The sequence below is a fragment of the Oreochromis niloticus genome, linkage group LG5 (genome assembly GCF_001858045.2).
Source record: "Oreochromis niloticus isolate F11D_XX linkage group LG5, O_niloticus_UMD_NMBU, whole genome shotgun sequence".
NCBI classification, from domain to species: Eukaryota; Metazoa; Chordata; class Actinopteri; order Cichliformes; family Cichlidae; genus Oreochromis; species Oreochromis niloticus.
This window is the reverse complement of record NC_031970.2, coordinates 24,103,709-24,123,487: the sequence shown is the minus strand read 5'-3', so window position 1 is coordinate 24,123,487 and position 19,779 is coordinate 24,103,709. Positions and strand designations below refer to the sequence as shown.

At 40.9% G+C, this 19,779-nt stretch overlaps 1 protein-coding gene across 2 annotated transcripts in view; it reads left to right on the top strand.

Moving 5' to 3' along the window:
* The first annotated feature begins 807 nt into the window (after positions 1-807).
* Positions 808-19,779, top strand: part of LOC100706902 (low-density lipoprotein receptor-related protein 1) — a 98,385-nt gene continuing 79,413 nt past the window's right edge. For both annotated transcript variants that reach the window (XM_005469469.4, XM_019358948.2), the window contains exons 1-2: positions 808-1,439; positions 18,594-18,716. In XM_005469469.4, the coding sequence (XP_005469526.1) occupies positions 1,343-1,439; positions 18,594-18,716 (220 nt within the window). In that variant the 5' untranslated portion in view covers positions 808-1,342. The remainder of the gene's footprint in view (positions 1,440-18,593; positions 18,717-19,779) is intronic.

Sequence of the window (19,779 nt, the reverse complement as noted above, 5' to 3'; positions counted from 1 at the left end):
TGATTTCAAGACTATGTGCATCATAATAGTTTTATAGGGCCATGTGGGGTCTTCTTTAAATGTCATTAAAGTAAGTTCTGTGAAGGCCACATCCAGAAGGTAGATGAAAATCTGCAAGTCATTGGGTCCTATTAATATGCAAATTGTTTGTAGTGCTTAGCAAATTTATTAGACCATCAGTCATACAAATAAGAAAGCACAAATATTTTAGAAATCTGTCAGAAACTTGTTTAAAGCTAAAGATTAGGTTGGTTTTTATTGGGCAAATAGCAAACTGACTTAATGATGTTAATCAAGTATATCATTCAAACGCCTAAACTACATATCCTGTTCAGTGATGAAACTGACTTAATGTTGTTGATCAACCAAAACATTCAAATACCTAAACTACATATCCTGTTCAGTGATGCATTTGGCATCTTAAATGAAATAATAATATTCTGCTTTTCATGATTGACAAATGACAAATAATTTTGGTAATTAGCAGTACAAATTTAGGGCAGCCGAAAAATTCATATTAAATCAACGTCAAATCACGATGAAGATGAAGTTGCAAAGTACTTGAAAATAAAGACAATACTGGAACGATCGGGTGTTTTTTATGTCACAATCTAAATGTCAAATCCGTTTAATAAGGTGGACTGAGAATGCCTACCGTGGTAGCAACTGCAGCCTGCGAGTTTACATGAGTGAGCCTTATTTGAAGGAGGTGAATGGTGGTGGTGGGGGTGTCGGGTGGTGCTGGAGGGAGAGGGGAGAGGGGAGAGGGGAGAGGGGAGGGCCAGCTGAGCCCTGATGTTGCGACGTCACTCAGACCGCTGACTGACTGGGCTCCGGGCTTCAGGCTCAATCTGTGGCCAGCAGCAGCAGCAGCAGAGGTGGCGGGGAGGAGAGGAACATTTGATCCACTTCTTATTCCCCCCCTGTGACTTCTTCTCCATCGGGGCAGGGAGAACAAAAGGCGGACAGCTGCATGATTACAGGCGCCAGCGAGCTCCTTCATCTCGCCTACAAACCGGGCTAGCTTGATGCTCAATTCAGCCTGCTAGCCTTTGTGGCAGGGCTCTCCATGCATCCGAGGACCCCTTAAGAAACCCCGGGCTGGGAGAAAGCCTCGGCTTTTTGCCTGGACAAGTCTGGAAGACTTACTCTCCGAGTGTGGGCAGACAGCAAGCAGCAACCCTGTCAGCACTCACTGCGCACCCAGACAGCGGATTTCCAGCAAGGAGCATCCCCGCCGGGGCACACGGTTACACGTCGTCGCCTGTCTGCTCTGCAACCTCCAGCTTTTGACAGGAGCAAGAAGCGATTGATGAGTAATATTCATCCAAGATAGGCTACAATGTTGCGCATCGCGGCCAACATGCTGGCAACAGGATTGCTTTTCTTGGGATTCATACACAATTTGGAAGTAATCGCTCCAGCCAGGGCCATTGATGGTAAGCAGAGCTGATTGAATGTTACCCAGAGTGTTGTGCCAATTGCTCAAAAGAACTATAGCCGTTAGGGGATGTGTGCACAGTGATTAGTGCGGGATTTATTTTGCTCTGTGTCTGCGTTGCAATGAGAGTAGACTGCACCCGGTGGAAGGAGGAATGACTGCCCCCACTGAGCGGAGCAACGTGGAGGGGATGAAACCGAGGCGAGACAATTAAAGCGGTCTTTTGTTACTGTGTCCCGGTGAAGCGTGTGAATGTTGCAATGTCACAGCACCCCCCCTCCAAACCCTCCACCAGCACCCCGCCACCCTTCACTTGATTCAGGCGCTCGCATCCCAGCATAGGCCCCGATAACAGCTCAAAGCTCATGTTTACATGTCGATACCATCATTAGAAAAATGTGTCGACCTGCAGTCTGAGGCGTTTTTTTTTAAAGCTATGATAGTACCATGTCTTATTAAAAAAAGACAGCTGTGAGCACCTCTGCCGAGCTGTAATCGAGCCTATCTGATGTGTCTCGACTTCAGTCAGTTCACGTTCAACAGTTTTCCCCGAGAGTGCTGATGCGATGACAGCAGCCGAGATACCCCTCAATCAAACCGCACTGCCACACTTTTGTCCCAGCCGTGGCTGGATCGTGCTTTATTAAGAGCAGAGGACCCGTTCGTGTCCATCACTGCACACTTGTGTTTTTTCTGCATCTTTAAGCTCCGACGATGTGCTGCCATCAACAGGCATGCGTAACGCTGTGCACTGTTGCTGTGTGTCGGTGCCATTATTCAGTTTGTCGCCTATCTGTGCCCCCTAAAATGCCAACAGTCATATTGTGATCTGCAGTCAGACAGTGAGCAGCTCTAAACGCCTCTGCTGCCCGCCCCCGTGACTTTGTGAACACACACACACACACACACACACACACACACACACACACACACACACACACACACACTGGAACAACTTCTGGAAACTATTAAGCTTCACAGTCCCACTCAGGTTTCCTGTTTTTGTGTAAGAAAGGAAACAGGTATTTATTCAAAGACAAAGATTTGCTGACAGACTTCTTAAAATCTTTGCAGGTGGAAAGAAAATCTATAAGCTTGTTCTTCAAACACAACTTTTTAAAATGTAATTTATTTTTTGGGGGGATGTCACCAGCGTCAGCAGGGCTAATCAGAGGTCCTGAATTCACCATGTCATTAAATTCAGCAGGACTTGGATTCAAATCCCGAGCTGCATTTTGAGATTATTCATCGAGCCACAAATGGCTCCCTGTGTCTTTTTGAAGTCACCTCATCTCACTTGGCAGCCCAGTGCGGTGAGGTTCTTAAGGAGCACAATCCCCCACATAAAAGCACTACCTTGGAGATCGATAGCCTGCAATCACCTGTAAGTTGAGAGAGAGTTGAGAGGCTGCATTTAAGCATTTAAAACAAACAGCTTCTGCCTCAATTCACAGTGATTGTTTTAGTAAAATCTTCTTCCCTTGGAGTCTTTTTTTTTTCCTTCCCTCCATTTGATGAGTCAGACCAGTGCAGTGGAACAGAGGAGATCACCAAACCTGAGTTTTTCTTAACAATCCACTGGGATGCAGAGCCTGCTGTGCTCGACGGCGTCTGTTAGCAAAGATACTAATTTGTTTACAGATGAGGTGTTTCATTAAAATTTATTGGTTAGACTGACTGTGAGATTTACCAAATAGTCTCTAATTGTAACTCATGCATTTGGAAGATTTCTTCGCTACACTGCCTTCTTTCTAACATAGTTAAATGGCTTTTATTTTTTAGGGCCCCTTCAGTTACACATGCTACTAGTAAACCCTTTTTTTCCCAACTTGACTTCAAGTCTTCTTCCTTTTTTTCCATAACTCTAAAGGTTTTTCTTTCTTTCTTTTTTCTCATACACTGTAGTTAGTGTAAAAGGCTCTGGGTACCAACAAACCCAAAGTTTAATTGGGTCTAAATTGCTCTTTGTTTCCCAGAAGAGACCTCCATGAACAGTCTCAGCTTGTTCAGAGAGCTCTGCTAATTGGAGGCCCAGTGGAAAGGGCCCTAATGAAAGAATTCCCATCACTTCGGTCTATGAAAGTAATTTCACTCTAGAAAGAGATCACTGGCCCCTTACAAATAGACAGTGTGCTCCCAACCCCCACCCCATGCTTTCAGCGCTAAATATTTTGCTCAGAAAATGACAAAGCAGAAGTGGTGCCTTAAGATCAGTCTCTTCAACTTTTGATAATTTCTTTTACTGCCTTTCTTCCTTGATGATGAAAGTGGCACGGGTTCCTTCCTTCTTAATTAACTCACGATGGAGCGATTCTCCTGGCACTTCCCCTCTGTGCATCTCTCTGCTGCAACATTTGGTGGAGGCCTAAGAACTGCCCCGGCATTTGGCTGATAGCGGGGTGCTACTCCCATGACAATGACACCATAGGGCCAAAAGGCTTATTGTTTACTGACGACTGTATGGAATACAGAGTAGGTTTGTGAGAGCTTCACAGCTGTTGACCTCATCTCTCCCCTAAAACATTTAAGCGCAGCAGCTAATGTAAACAGCAGATGAGATGTACATTTTTTTTAATATATATATATATGTCTTATATAAATTTCTAGGTCAGATCAGTTAATTTCAGTTAATTTGTTTGTTGTGAAATATTTTAAATGAAACAATTCCAACCTGCTCCAGCTGCATGAATGAGGAGCTTAACCTGGGAAAAATAATCAGGTGGTTACATAAAGCTCATTCACATCATTGCACTTATGGATTAAGTGGCTCTGGCCCCACAGGAATCACATTTTTTAAATTTTTTGCAAGATTTTATATCTTTAACTCTTATAGATGCTAGCAGACAATGAGCAGAACAATGGTAGCTGGTCACATTTAGGGGTGGGGGATATAGCCTCAAAATTCTATTGTGGTATTTTGAGGAAATTTGTAATAACAATATTTCTAAAGATATATAGAAAAAAAAAAAATACTGGAAAAACATTTTATTGGTGATTGTAGCTCGCAGGCAGCAGCATTTCTTAGTGCGAACAAAATGAAGGCCATTCGCCGTCCTTCGTTTCAAATAAGCTGCTGTAGTTGATGATAGGCGACCTGATTCAGAGTATAAATGTAATGCCATGAGGTGCCAGCAGCAGCAGCAGTATTAAATGTGAGCACAGAAGTAGCCTAGGTAATGTTCTTTAAGTAGTGTAACAATAAAGCATTATCAAAACTGCAATTTCACTATAGTCAAAACTTAAGCACAAAATTGTTGGACAGCTTGTGAGTCATATTAGTTTTTAAGATAATTCAGTTTAGCTAACGGTGCTGTAAAAGGCACATGTAGCACAAACAGTTGAGAGGTCCATCGTAGTGGCTTCAGTTAATGGAGGTGAGGCATAGCAGACACCTATGGCTGCAGATGGCTGTGTGCAAACATGCCATTCAGAGCGATGATGCCCATTATGCATTAGAGTCTATTGGACTGACTTGTTTTGGAGCCAGCCTCAAGTGGCTGTTAGAGGAACTGACAGGTTCATTTTCCAGCTGCAGAGGTTTTGCCAACACTAGTCTTTATTTAAAGCTAATGTAGCTGTCTCCTGAAGCTCATTTATACTCAACAGGTAAATATAGACTGCAATGCTACCAGCTGGTTGTGTACAAAATCTTCATAATTAGGCGGTACACTGTCAAAATCTTTGAAATTGCAACGTCTTTCTAGCCACTCGGCTCTGGGTTCATGCACACTTTTTAGAGCAGTCCTGTGACCCACTTTAGGCTTGTGACCCACTGATTGAGATATGCTATCTATATGGAGCTATTTAAGGACGGAAGATGCTGCACAGAGACGGCTGCTGAAAGAACATGAACGGACAATTGCTCTTGGGATGTAATGATCGTGAAACTTCTTTACATTCACAATACATTAGCCAGCAAATTACTGAACAACCGTCACCGGTACTGTATGTGAAGGTGATGATATTTTAAATAACTGCTTATGAATTGATGCTTAGTTAAAATACCACTCCATCTCATGTCAGGATCCTTTGATTTGTACCTCAGATGAAATATAATCCCTGGAAAATGTTAGTCTTATTCACAGGTCACCTCTCTTGAGAAACAATAACAGAAATAATCCTGCATTAAGACCAAAAATGAGTACAAACTAATACTACAAAACCTTCTAATGACAGTTAGAAGAAGGGAAGAATGAGGAGATGAGCGCGCTTCAACGTGTTTCAGGAGAGAACAGGATTTTGGGGCAGTAGCAATGAGCTGCAGAGAGCTCCATAGTTTACCTAATATAGTGTTCAGGATTGTGAGTCAGTGTCCAGTTGAAATTTGGCTCCGGTGTTTGCAACCACCTGCAAATATTCATAATCGTATTTGATGGGATTTACAGTGAAGGCTAGGCTCAGGCTATGCGGCCTGTTATTTTTTATAAATTCACATATCTGCTTATTTACTGCACTTGTTTGGTTTTTTTTTAGGTGCAAAGTCCTCAAACACAGATGTTTATTCTGCTTTTATGTGTTTTTGCTGCCTGGTCTTAAGATTTACTCCCGTTTGGAAGCCTGTTTGGCTATTCACCAACTCCTAAGGGAACAATTTGTCTGTTTTTGCAGCTAAATTCTCGACTGCGTCCAGTAGTTAGTTGGCAGTTCTTTGAGGTTTGTTTTTTGTAATCTGCAGTTTGTTGCCAAGCAGGTAGGTTGGTTTGTAGAGCTTTAGTAAACAGCACAGTAAGAGTGACCCAAATCAGTAAAGTCTCAGTCTGGAACACCAAAAACAAAGAAAATCTGATTTTCAATTTTTCAATCTGAGTCAAAGTGAGGAGGACTTTTTTTTTTTTTTTGAGCAAAATGACCACTATGATGTTGGATCTGTTTTGAGTAGTCGCTTTAAATCCAAAGATGGCCTGTAGATGAAAGTATAGCTATGAAGAAGACAGTCATTTCACTCTTGTATTATACTTGTAGTCTTATGTGTAAAACTCATCAGTACACCTTCCCTCGATATGTACCAGGGCACAGACAATTAACTTTACTTCTACTGCCGCAGCTACTTTGTCAAATTATTGATTTTTCCATACCAGACTTGAAAGAGTTTTAGTTTTCATTTCCTGCAGTATTGATACGCTGATTTGAACTGCACTTCTTTGCTCTCTTCTCTCCCCCTCGTCGAGTTCGCACACACATACACACAGACACACATTGCAGTGCCCACACAGCCCAGCCGCCTCTCACTGACTTACTGCCGTGCTGTCTTCTTCTTCATTTTTCTCATCCTCTCAGGTTAAACAGCATTTTTTTTAATAGTGTTAGAAAGTGCACTTTAAATCAAACACACCTTTTGGCCGTATTACAGCCTTAATATGTTTCTCTTTTAATAAAACTCTAAACCTGCAGCGCTCTTAATGTTGTGGCACTGATTCCCCCTGGTACTTGTTTGAAATACACTTATTGCATCAAAGTATGTAATTCCATTATTATTGCAACACTTAGTGGAAAGCCGTGTTATCTGCTGCCAGTTGCGAGCACGTGTAGGAGTGGTCTACGTAAGTAATCGAGCTGCCTTGAGAATTCAGCAAAATAAAATATCGGTCTAAGTGTGTGTGTGTGAGAAACAGTTTTCATAAGAAGTGGATGACTAACCTTTCACAACAACCCAATTGTCACGATAAAACAACAACAACAACAAAACAATGACGGTGACACAAAGGTGCTTAAATATTGTGTAATTAGTCCAGTTTTAAGGGTTTTGCCAGATTTGCAAAGAAGTTGCTTTATAGGTGTGTAATGTGCATTATTCATCAACGTCAACAACAACCACATCATGCTGATGCGAGGCAGTGCCATGGTCAGGCTGTAGGATTTGCTGGGACCCTTTTGTCACCGATAGCAAACGTGAGGTAAACTCACTCCTCGGGCGTCACTCTGAAAGGATGTCTGTGGGGTTTTTTTAATATATATATGTTAATGACTCAAGCTGTGACCTTCTCTCATTTTTTTTCTCTTTACCGAGTTTCAGATTACCTAAAGCACGAGGGAGGCAATGTGATAGATTGTCCCAGCATAAGGCAGAATTTGTGAATTTATTTCTTTTATCAGTTTGCTAGATAAATTGCTTTATTTTCCTGTTGTAAACATTGTTGAATTTCAGCTCCGGCCCCGGGGGAAATGTCTTTTTTATTTGTTCCCAGTCTTGGTTGCACCAGCAGATATAACCAATATGTAGTCTATTTTATTTTATTTTATTTTATTTTTTTAGCACCAGGCCTCTAACAAATACATTTATTAACATCCATTAGGACCTCTCCTAGAAACTTTTTTTTTTTCACTGACATCCATTTGTTCAGGGACAGAGTGGACACGCGTCCAGAGGTCTGCACAAACAGACCTCATCCTTTTCTCCAGCCTTTGCTGATACATCACAGTTTGTATCTAGGCTCCACAACGTAATAAGAGTCCCCCGGCTTCATGCCAGCGAACTCTTCCTAACTCGGATTCAAACAATGAGCGCTGAGCCACAGGCCCAGATGCACCAGCACCAAGGTTATTATTCATAGCACTGTGATTTAGATTCATTTACAAAATTCTAATCCAAAATGCAAAATGTAAATAACAACAACCTTAACATAAGCCTAATTGCAAAATTAATCCTAAGAGCAGACAGTAGCCTTGACTCTGAGGTAAAAAAAAAAAAAATCTCCTCACGTGGTCTGTAGTGGAAAATTGAGCCTGAGGAAATATAGCGGTCAACTGGGAGATTATTTATGGAGCAATTCCTGGCAAACATTTTACACATTTACAGTTAGGTCCATATGTTTTTGGGCAGTGACATATTTTTTTGATGATCTTGTCTCGGTACACTATCACGGTGTATTTTAAAGAGAACAATATGTGATTGAAGTGCAGAGTTTAAGCTATTCTTGAATAACATGAATAACAGGGAGATTAATGGCCAGGTGAGGCCGCAAAACTGACAAACTTTTTCCATGAAAAGCAGATAAAAGATCTGGAGTTGATCCCAAGTGTTGAATTTGCATTTCATAGCTTCTTACTGGAACTTTCAATATGATGTCCAAAGAGAACCAAAGTGAACCTATCATACAGACAGCAAAAACTTTAGGAGTGGGCGAATCAAGAGTGGCCAGCTCAGCAGCACCAAAAGGCCTGAAAGACCACAGAAGACAAGTGCATGAAGAATTAACTCCATGGTTTAAAAAAAAAAACCCCAACTTCAAATCTAACTAAATTAACACTCTCAACTGTGTATTGTCAAAGTCTGCATTCAAGACATTCCTTCGTGAATGGAGGTTTTATAACAAGGTGCAAACCACTGGTTATTCTCAAGAATAAGAAGGCCAGATTAGACTTTGACAGAAAATATCCAAAAGAGCTTGCACAGATCTCATGAAAAATAATCTTTGGACAGATGAAACCAGAATGAACTTGTACAGAAAGGATGGGAAGAAAAAATATGGAGAATGAGAGAAAAGGTTCATGATCTAAAGCATGCCATAACATCAGACACGGGGGAGGCAATCAGAAAAGGAAGATAAAAAATAGAAGCGCTCTGTGGTATCTAAAAAAATACATACTAAACAGGTGCTTCTCAGTGGGATAAAAAAAAAAAAAACAAGTCATAAAAGCAGAAAACTTGCAGAGACACTCTGTTAGTAAGAATTAAAAAATATATTTAAAAAAAAATAGTAAAAGCACAGCAAGAAAAAACTTGACCTACATGTATCGACTAAAGAGTTTTAGCAGGGTCTGATGAGGACCTTGATGAAGGAGGCAATGCTAGAGCATGGGCATGCATGGCTGCCAATGGAAGCGGGTCACTAGTTTTCATTAATGATGTGAGTGCTGATAGAAGTAGGAGGATGAACTGTTAAGTGAACAGGGCTAAAGTCTCTGCTTAGATTTAGGGAAACTCTAAAAGACTGATCACATGTTGTTTCCCAATCAAAGCATGCTGAAGAAAAGCACAGGAGAACAGGCCTTAGCGACTGTGTCTAAAAAAAAAAAATAGCTGTAATTCCTAAACAGCTAAGTACTAAACCCCTTGAATTAAAGCTGAAAACCTCCACTTCAATCATGCCTCGATTGTTTGATTTAGGATCCATTGTTGTGGTGTGCAAAGGCAAAAATACAAATGTATCACTATCCAAAAACCTGTGGACCTAACTTTATGAGCCACACTGCAAATGCTGCACGCAGTTTTTAAGCAACTGGGTTCTTGCATAAGATTTCCCACATTCAAATGTATGTGTGTAGGCAATGTGGTCTCTGATTATGTGCATTGTGTGCTTCTGGGGAAAGAATGGGTGGCTGTTTGGTCCGCTGTTATTAGCCTACACACACTAAACTAGTTGGAATACATTTGATAAAAATCCCTGAAGAAATTTCATTAGTTATATGAGGTATTTTGGAGTGTGTGCAATTGCATTTTTAAATATATGAACTGGCTGAAGGAGTGATTTGGCTTTCAGATTAAGATTAGGATTATATCACTCGCTCACAGTCTTTTCTCAATGTGCCAAAGGCCAAGAAATCCACCTTACAGCAATCACATATATTCACAGCGATATCAATTTCTTACATTTTCATGCAGACTTGTTTGAATTCCCAAATTTCCCCCAAAAGGAAATTTCAGCAACCTTTAGATTTAAATCTATGTTACTTTTTATGCAAGAGGATTTCTTCCGACTTTGCTTTTTGCTCGTCAGTGTCTCGTTGGAGTCTCAGCCAAGGTTGCTTTAGCACATGGAGGCCAAATGTGAAAAAACATTCTGGAGAATCAGGTCTTGTTGCATAGAGCTCATGCGTCACACTGAGACTTGAAATTTGTACTGGTCTTACGAAAAGGCACTAAAGAATTTCATATAATCTTCTTTAATATGTTCCCCTCAGCAGCATGCTAAGCAGGCTTAATTGTCATTTTTCCCCCCTCTGCCACTGCATACGGCGTGTGCTTCGGTGCTAGTGCAGCAAACGGATTTGTCTAAACTGACTAAGTTGATAATGATGCATCGCACCTTGTGGTTTTCTGCTTCGTCCCTTTTTCTTCTTCTTTAAAAAAAAAAGGATTAATCCTTATGTGGAAGTGAAGGAGTTCACGACCTCCTCCCCCCCTGAGTTCTAACAGTGAGCGTAGTAGTACAAATAGCAGTCATGGTTGATTACCACACCGGGGCTGAGACATGGTGAAATCTCAGCCAGACATCCAAATAGCTCTTAATTATGTTCACATTTGATTACTCTGCTTCAACTAATAGGTTCTGCTTCACAATACCACAAAGGCTTGTTGAAATTTGTGGAGTTTTTTTTTTTTTCTCAGATTTGACCTGTAAAAATCAAACAGTCACATTCAGGAGTGTGTTGCCCTGCACAATGAAGCCTCATTTGACTTTGCAGCTAGCACCAGACTTGAGCCTAATGCATGCATGACACACACTTTCATGTATACAAATGTACACATGGCACAAATTTTACATCCATCCAGAAGGTGATTGAGTAAGTCTGCACGCACAAGCCAAATTTCGACTTGGATTGTATTTTTTTTAAAGGCCTCATTACCTTAATGTAGGTGACAAGTACAGTGGGAGAGATAATTATTGATCCCCTGCTGAATTTGTAAGTTTGCTCACTTACAAAGAAATGAAAACTGTGATTTTTATGGTAGTTTAATTTTACTGGAAAGAGACAGAATGTCAATTAAAAATCCAGAAAAAACACATTGTGAAAAAGTTATTTGCATGTCATTGAGTGAAATAAGCATTTGAGGCCCTAGCAAAACATGACTTAGTCCTTAGTGGAGAAATCCTTGTTGGCAAGCACAGAGGTTTCTTTAGTTAGTCTTTAGTTTTGCCCACATCTCAGGAGGGATTTTCACCCACTCCTCTTTACAGAAACTCTTTAGGTTTCTTGGCTGCTGCTTCATCAGTTGAAGCTTCACCTCTTTCCACAGGTTTTCTATAGGATTCAAGTCTGGAGACCTTCTTCTTTTTTTCATCATGCCTTTGTTGTCTTGGTGTTATGTTTTTGGTTGATGGTGGAATGCGCTGGAAGACCCATCTACAACCCATTTTGTTTAAGAGGCACAGCTGGAGCCTCTTTAACTCTTGTTTTGTAACACAGGAACTTTTTCCCTCCCTCTTCCTTCTCCTCCTCTTCCATTACAAAATTCTGAAGTGTTTATGGCTCAGCTGTGGAGGTGGATGAAGAGTTGGCAGACTGCAGCCAAAGAGGCTGATATGCTCATCCCTCAATTTTGGCGCTTAGCAGAACCCCCTCAGGTCAGCCCATAGGCCAAGTAAATAAACCCATATCCCATTTCTTTTTCTCTCAACCTCAGTGTTTTCTATATCTATACAAGTTTGTCAGATGCCATTTCTTGAGAGTGAGAAGCGTGTTGTCATGAATCCACTGCGGAATTTTTGTTGTTGTTGAATTCTGTCAAGATATTTAGCTCCAAGTCGATATCAAACCGGCTGGGTTGGGTTCTTTCCTCAGTGGGTGACTCAGTAAAGATAAACTCCAACTCAAGGTTTTCCAGAGTCTGAGTCAGGGTCAGGACTTGCAGCACACAACTCAAGATGTTAAACTTCCTTGGTTAAATATTAGAAAACATAATGATGACATATCATGTTGAGAAGCAAAAGTGTTTCAAATAGTGACAGCATCTTAACCTTTGAGAAACTATTGAAGTGTTTCATTTGTGCGAGTACATGCTATCTTCTGTAGACCAAACTTGGTGTTTGTTTCCCATTAGACATTTCAAAACTCTCTGTAAGTGTTTAAAATGACTTCACTGTGTGTTTACTTCAGCCAGCACGCCCACCTGGTACTTTTCTGCTCCCTGGCAGCTTTCTTAGTTTTAGTTGAATTAGTTTTCTTTTGTATAAAGCTTTCATATGATACTTTTCCTGCTTAGTCTCAGTGTATGTGAATGGCATGAGTGACTTAGCTTCACAAAAGCCAGGGAAAAAACCCAACTCTTATTTCATAAAGACAGTCAGATTCCAATCTTGTGAGATGAAGCTTGTGTAGCAGGTCTAACAGTCAAATAACAATTGTTTTATTGTATACTTTAAAACAGTTTGCTGTTAGTTATTTTATGGCTTTCCTGGTGGAATGGCCACAGCCACTGCAATATATTTATAGCTTTAGAGGTTTGCTATTAAAAAAAACAGGTGAATTTCTGATTTTCCATTTTTCCCAACTCCAAGCAGTATAACATGTCTCAACAGCTCATTCCAAAGAAATCTGGTTTATACATGTGCTCAGTGTCATTTTTTTCCTCAAACACAGTATCACCACCCCATCAGCCTCATCAGCTTCAGCTGTACTAACACACTAAACTAAGATGGTGTGCATGGTAAATATTTTACCTACTTAACATCAGCATGTAAGGCTGGCCAAGAAAGCTGATTCTTAGTGAGCTGAGAGTTTGGCCTCAGGAAGGTTCTATAACCTATATTAATACTAATAATAATACTAATCTGTATTCTATCTACTGTTGGTCCTATCATAGTGGTGGGTTTACTACACTGAAATTCTTATTTTTGATTTCTAACTCCACTCTTTGGTACATTGTCACTATCCATTTTAAGGAAAGTACTCCTGTGATGTGATTAGCAGTTTCAGGACTGAACCTTAGGACTAGCTGGTGGTTAGTAACTACTGAGGAGGTGTCCCAGGAACTAAATACCTTCCCCCGTTTAATTTGAAGCGATCTAAGATCTACTAATTGGAATGCTGAAATGATGCAATAGCTTCCCAATGGTCAGGATGTCTGTCACATCTTGTGGACCTTTATTTTCTGTGAATATGTCAGTAAGATTAGAAAAGTACTATACATTCACCAGCCCTTTCTTTGCTTCCTCAACTACTTGTTAACTTAAATCAGTACTCAACCAATAATGTGGCAGAAGATCTATACATTGAGGCAAGTAGATTTAGTCAAGGTGATCAGCTCTGATATTCAAACTGAGCATCAGAATGAGGAAACCCACGGGACTTAAGTCACCTTTGTTGGTGGCAGATGTGACTGATCCCACAGTTTTAGAAACTGCTGATCTATTGGGATTTTCCTGCACAACCAAAGTATGTAGAAGAGCATGTCTGAACACACATTTTGAGGCAGAGAGGCTAAAGCAGCAAAAGACAGCAAAAGAAGAAAAATGTTGCCTGATCTGACAAATCCTGATTTCATTTGGACAATAAAGTGAGAAAACAACATGACAGCACTGATCCATTGTGAACTGGTGTGGGGGGGGTACATCATATTGGCACACTCTGCGACCCGACTGATCATTGTTTAAACACCACAGCTGACATGAGTATCGTCCATGCCTTCATGACCATAGAGCACCTTTGGGATGTGATGGAATGGGACATTAGCTTAATGGATGTGTAGCCACCATAGTGCAGCAACTGTGTGATGCTATCATGTCAATATGGACCAACATCTCTAAGAAATGTTTCCAGGACCTTGTTGAATCTACGCCATGATGAATTAAGGCAGTTTTGAAAGCAAAATGGGTCTAAACCAATGCTAGCAAGGTGTAACTAATGAAGTGGCCAGTGATTGTACAAATATTAGTCCATAATGTCTGTACCAGTGCTTACGCTGGTTTTCAATGTGTTTGCAAAAATGATGTACATTTATAGACTAGTCACAGTATAACTACGTCACTTGGGGTTCTTCCTAGGCTGATGAAGTATCTAAATAGTTAAAAAAAGAACCACAATGGTCTCTAGTTTCTACAGTGTAGACAGAACAAAAGTAGGCACCAAATGCAACAGTTAGAGCTCTTAAAAAGTTCCTGTATTCTTAAGGAACCTTTAAACAACTAACTTTGAGACTTCCTGCTGTTCAGAGTCCTTGCAGCCCCACAGTTGACAGTACTTTAAGTCTTCCTTCATCTGAACCGCTGCTGAGCAGTGTGTGATGAGGCCACAGTCTCAGTGTCTGCTGGAGCTTTGTCCTGGTTGATCTCAGAGGGCAGACTTCCAACTTATTTATAGCTCTGCTGTGGGTGTCTGAGGAAATGCTGCAGTGACTGGGGGCAAGGCTTGTGTTTGCCTTAGTATAGGTCTCTTCCTCCCAAGCAGACAGAGCTCATCTTAGAGGGCTCGCGGGCAGCGGCGGGGTGCAGAGGGCAGTGGGTTGTAAACCGTCCCAAATGGCGACAATTCAAAACATTTTCCCGCAGCCTCCGCTTTAGTAAACACACAGGCAGCTCATTGATAGCAAGTGTTACATTCCTCCATCCCATCTCAATATCCCTGCCCAGCTCAGTGTGCTCTCTGATCTTCAGGCCTGTCCTGAAAACTGAGATCACTTCCCTCAAGGAGTTTTAGCTCACTGCCCACTCTCCATTTCCTCTCGCATTGATGGCGTACATCTAATTTGTTCTCTTATATCATCATTCGGCCTATCCATCTGTTGACCTCATTTATTTGCTTTTCAGTTAAAGCTGTCCTTGGATCTCTTTAAACCCTGACTTTTAACCATATTAATGCAGATCGTGCCAGCAGCAGATTGCTTTCACAGCTAACATTAAAATGGTCTATCTTCTGTGACTGAATGCTTTTACCTCAGTTCACTTGCAAATAAACGTGCATCTTCAAAATATGATTGATTTTTTTTCTTGATCTTGCCAAAATTAAGTATTTTGTCATTATTTGTCATTGCCTGCTGTTTAGATTGGGTAGCCCAGGACTTACTTTAATGGTTTCCCTTTGCCCATCCCAGAATGAGCTTCACTTTTCCTTAGCTAACCTCTTGACCTACTTCTTATTTTCCCTGATATGATTCTGTCAGCAGCCGCTTGCAGCTGAGCCTGAGGTGCTTGTTAACTCCCCCCACAGCCATTTTGAAAGCGGAGTTCACAGCAGAGCGTGTCAGCATCTACATAAACAATAGACAGATACACCACAACTGCTGCCTGCTCTGGCTGGTGCTGATATCCCTAAACAAACAAAAAAACATGATCGCACACACCGAAGAAGAGGGAAGAGAAGCAAAGAGGAAACCCTTTAACGCAAGCTTGGTTGCATTTCATGAATAATTCAAAACCTTGTGACTTCTGAGAGAGAGAAAAAAAAGGCGACCCTTTACACACTCATCCACAAACCTCCACACACACACACACACACACACACACACACACACACACACACACACACACACACAGTGATCACAGTGGTACAGAGCGGAGGATAAGTGGGGAGCGTGTGAATGTGCGCAGCAATATGTCAGGTTGAATTCATGGTTTTTAGGTTGAGCCCCATTTGAAGATTCCTTTCACTGCTGGAGTTGAAGAGTAGCTTTACATGTAGATGCAGTCATCCTGTTTATCCTTCTTCATCCCATAAGCCACTCCTATGCTATCCTATACTCCCCCACGTCCTGTTCGTCATGCTCTCTCTCTGACTAAGTTGTAGCTCTGGTAAAAATGCCAATTTCTGGCCTTGCATTCTGACCCAAAGAGGCTGACTCGTCTGCACAGTGGCGTTACATAATCGTCTATACAACACACTTTTTAAGATGACACTGAAAATGTAAATCATCAGCCGTGCCGCGGGACTGAGGTGGGTGGATCGCTTCAGTGAGGCGAAGCTGTCAAAGATGTTGGAAGAATCACCCTCAGACCACTATATTCAAAATAATGACAGGAAGAAATAAAGAAGGAGTCTATTAAAAAAAACTTTGAACTCAAATGATGCAAAAACACCAGCCTCGTGATGGATATTTAAACACTGAATATCCACAAAGACGGTCAAATTTTTAAGTGTCGGTTTGTTCCCTTTAAATGCCATGAAAGACTTGTGCAAAAGAATAAAAACAACCATTCTTGGTCATGTATTAAGCTAAATCTTTAGTACAGCAGCAGTATATTATTTACCGTATGGTCCCATCTTACTACAATGCATGAAATCGCCATCTGTGTGTTTGTTTCTTTGTTCACAAACTCCTCCTAGACCATCAGGAGCTGAGCAACCAAACTTGGCATGCAGGTTCATCTTTGGTCCTTGAAGGTTGTTATCTATATCAGATATTACAGTGCCAACAATTTGCATAGCAACCACCTAGCAACGGTTTGAAAATGGCCTGTTTTTTAGAGTTTATGCACCCGTAACATCTTATAAAATCATCATCTGATGTAAGATCTAATTTAAACCTAGAAAAGCTGAGTTATGCATGATTATTGTTGATACTATAATGCCATCACTTTGCCTGGCAAACACCTAGCAACGTGCTAAAATGACCTGTTTTTACCCTTTAGACACCTACAGCACCTTGTGAAAGCATCCTATCATTTTAATTTCACAACAGTAACATCTCATTTATATCCTCAAAAGCTGAATAATACATGCTTAGCAACCACCTAGCAACGGGCTAAAATGACCCATTTGTAGCATATAAACAACATCTACCGTCTCTATTTTTGTACTTTTCTCAGTGTGATAAAGTGCCAACAGCACAAACAAGCCAAACAATACTCTAACATGGGCATTACTAGTTAGTTAACAAAAATGTCTGTAATTCTACCTTTATTTTATTTATATCTTTAAATATAACTAGAAAATTATATTTCGTCAGTAACATAATAAAAAACAGTTTTAGTTAAACGTACTATTAAAATTAATTAAAAAATTTTTTTAGAATCAAGTAATTATATTAGTTACCAGTATGCCAGTAACTGTAATATAATTAGAGGAATATGTTGTTTGGTTCAAAGTCATCTTAGTCTCTCCGTCTTCAGCGTGGTCTGGCATGTCTTAGCTTAGCACTGTGGCTTGGGTTGTGCAGCTGCAAGCATAGACTGTATATAAAAGTCTAGTTTATGTATACAGTCTTTGTTCAGAAGAGGAGACTTCTGCCTTCTGGTATCAACAAAGTAATCTTAGCTAAGCTAGCCGGTTGCCTGCTATCAGCTTGCGCTCACAAATCTGCTGGGATTTTTGAACCCTGTGAAGCGAGTACTTATGAGATGTTGCTGCATGTGGTCATAATGGCAAATGTTAAGCTAGCTGCTGACAGACAGTAAATACCATAGACTCTGGTAAACATCCACAGATCGTAGGCTGCTGTCTGTGAAACCACAAAAAATCATCACGTCTGTATGATTTCCTCACAGTTAGGTAGAGCAACTGAAAGTTACACATGTTAAGTAATGTAGGAATCACTCTTTCTGATGACGAATGATTTAAAAAGAAACTTGTGCAATTTATTTTGTAGTGATTACCTTATGGGAACTTATCAAACACTGGCAATAATAAATAACATCTGCTCTGGATAAAACACAGCTTTACAAGAGGACGTGAACAAAGAGTGCTCGGGACAATGTGAAGAGCAGTCCATGTCAGAGTGTTCATTAATCCCTGCCTTTATTTACATTTCAGTGACAGCTGAATACATGTTGAATGAAATATGGTTAAAAGGCTTAGGTCAGTGTTTACGTTTTCCTACTAAGTTTGTAAAATCTTGGAGACCGAGATTATTTCTTCCATTTGTTTTAACGGGTTTTCAAAGCCAAAGACTTTGTACTCCATAGTCTGTTTTTTGGTCACCGCTCAACAGTAAGTCCTGCTCATCCAAAACCAAAGCTGAATGACTCAGCTTTGTTGCTTCTCTGTGTGTATATGTGTTGTTAAAGTGTTCATGTGCTGCTCAGAGAGGACTTGAATTAATGTGGCTTTGAATATTCGCTGCCATTTGGCTGTGGCTAGAGTGGGCAGTTTTTCCTCGCCCTGGAAGTTTGGACTGAAGGGGGGTAATAGAGGGAGGGTAATTCAGTGAACAGGATGTTCTTTGATATCCTCCAGACGAGCTGCTTCTCTGCCACCGGCTTGCAAATACTGACCTGGATATTTAGGTGCAGCAAGTTTATGCAAAGCTGCTTCCAGGCCTGCTTCAGTGCGCATTTTGCTTTTTGTGTGTGTGTATCCATTCTCTATTGCCCTCCGTCATGTAACAACGTTCCAAAACCTAATTAGGGCCAGTGTGAGCTTCTATTGACTCTGAGCACAACAGACACCGCTTGCTAATGAGACCTCAGGAATAAAGATCATTGACAAAAAAAGAGCTGCTTTTTTTTTTTTTCTCCCAGAAATCCTTTTAGTCTTACTTTCTTTTTCTATCTCTTTTTAGCCCCAAGGACCTGCAGCCCAAAGCAGTTTGTGTGCAAAGATGGGGTAACGTGCATCTCAAAGGGCTGGCGCTGCGATCGGGAGAAGGACTGCCCGGACGGCTCTGACGAAGAGCCTGATGTTTGTAAGTCTTTCAAAAAATAATGAGTTTAAAGACTCAAATATGCTGCATCCAAATAAATCATCAGGTTATTGAGCCTGCTGCATCTCACTTGTTCAGCAGAATAAACTATCTGGCAGTTAATCATTCAGAGACATAACTGTTGTCCTGAGAGGAGACATTAAAGACTAGTTACGTTGCTTCTCTTTCTTGTTGTATAATAGAGTCCAGAGCGTACTTTATGTGAATCATTCTGTGCTCAGGTTACTGCTTATCACATTTGATAAGAATAAGGGTGTGTTTGAGGCAGGTTAAGACAGGGAGCATTTTCACTAAATCAGTTAAAAATGCAGTGTTATGCAGACCTTACATTTTATTCAATCTCAAAATAAAAATGCGAGCTCACTTGGTTTAAAGAACATCTTCAGCTTCTCTGTGCAGAATACGTTCTTTTGGCAATGTGTGAATTCTGCACGTAACCAACGGTCACCAAGTGTGAAATTGGCTTGGAAATTGATCAGAACCTGCATGGGTAGATTTGTAAAATATATCTTCCTCGGTATCCGGGGTATGCCAATATAATACTGCAGCGTTTGTCCTCTCAAACACACGCTAACAGCAGTTGTTGACTAAAACAGCGGTCCCCAACCCCCGGGCCTCGGACCGGTACCGGTCCGTGAGACGTTTGGTACCGGTCCATGAGGCAAAAAAGGTTGGGGACCGCTGGACTAAAAGACCGAGATTGATGCACTTTTCGATTTATTTGGCTAACCACCACCAGACGAGAGAAAACAATGGGATGTTCTATCAGCAAATGAGAGGAGGTCGTTCTGCCGTTGAATAGCTCTGTCACGGCCAATTACAAGATCTACAAAGTTTGTTTTTCCCTGGTAAATGTGATTTCCACTAACACGCAGGCCCACAGAGGACACAGTCATGACACGAAACCAAACAGAAAGTGCTAGAAAAAAGAAAAAAAAAGACAGCTCTTGTTTCAAAGTCCACAACTAGATGTTGAGATGCTTTGAGGCCGAATCCCTGGGGTGAGGATGAAAGCAGCAGTGTCTTTTTGGTCATCCTCTGAGAC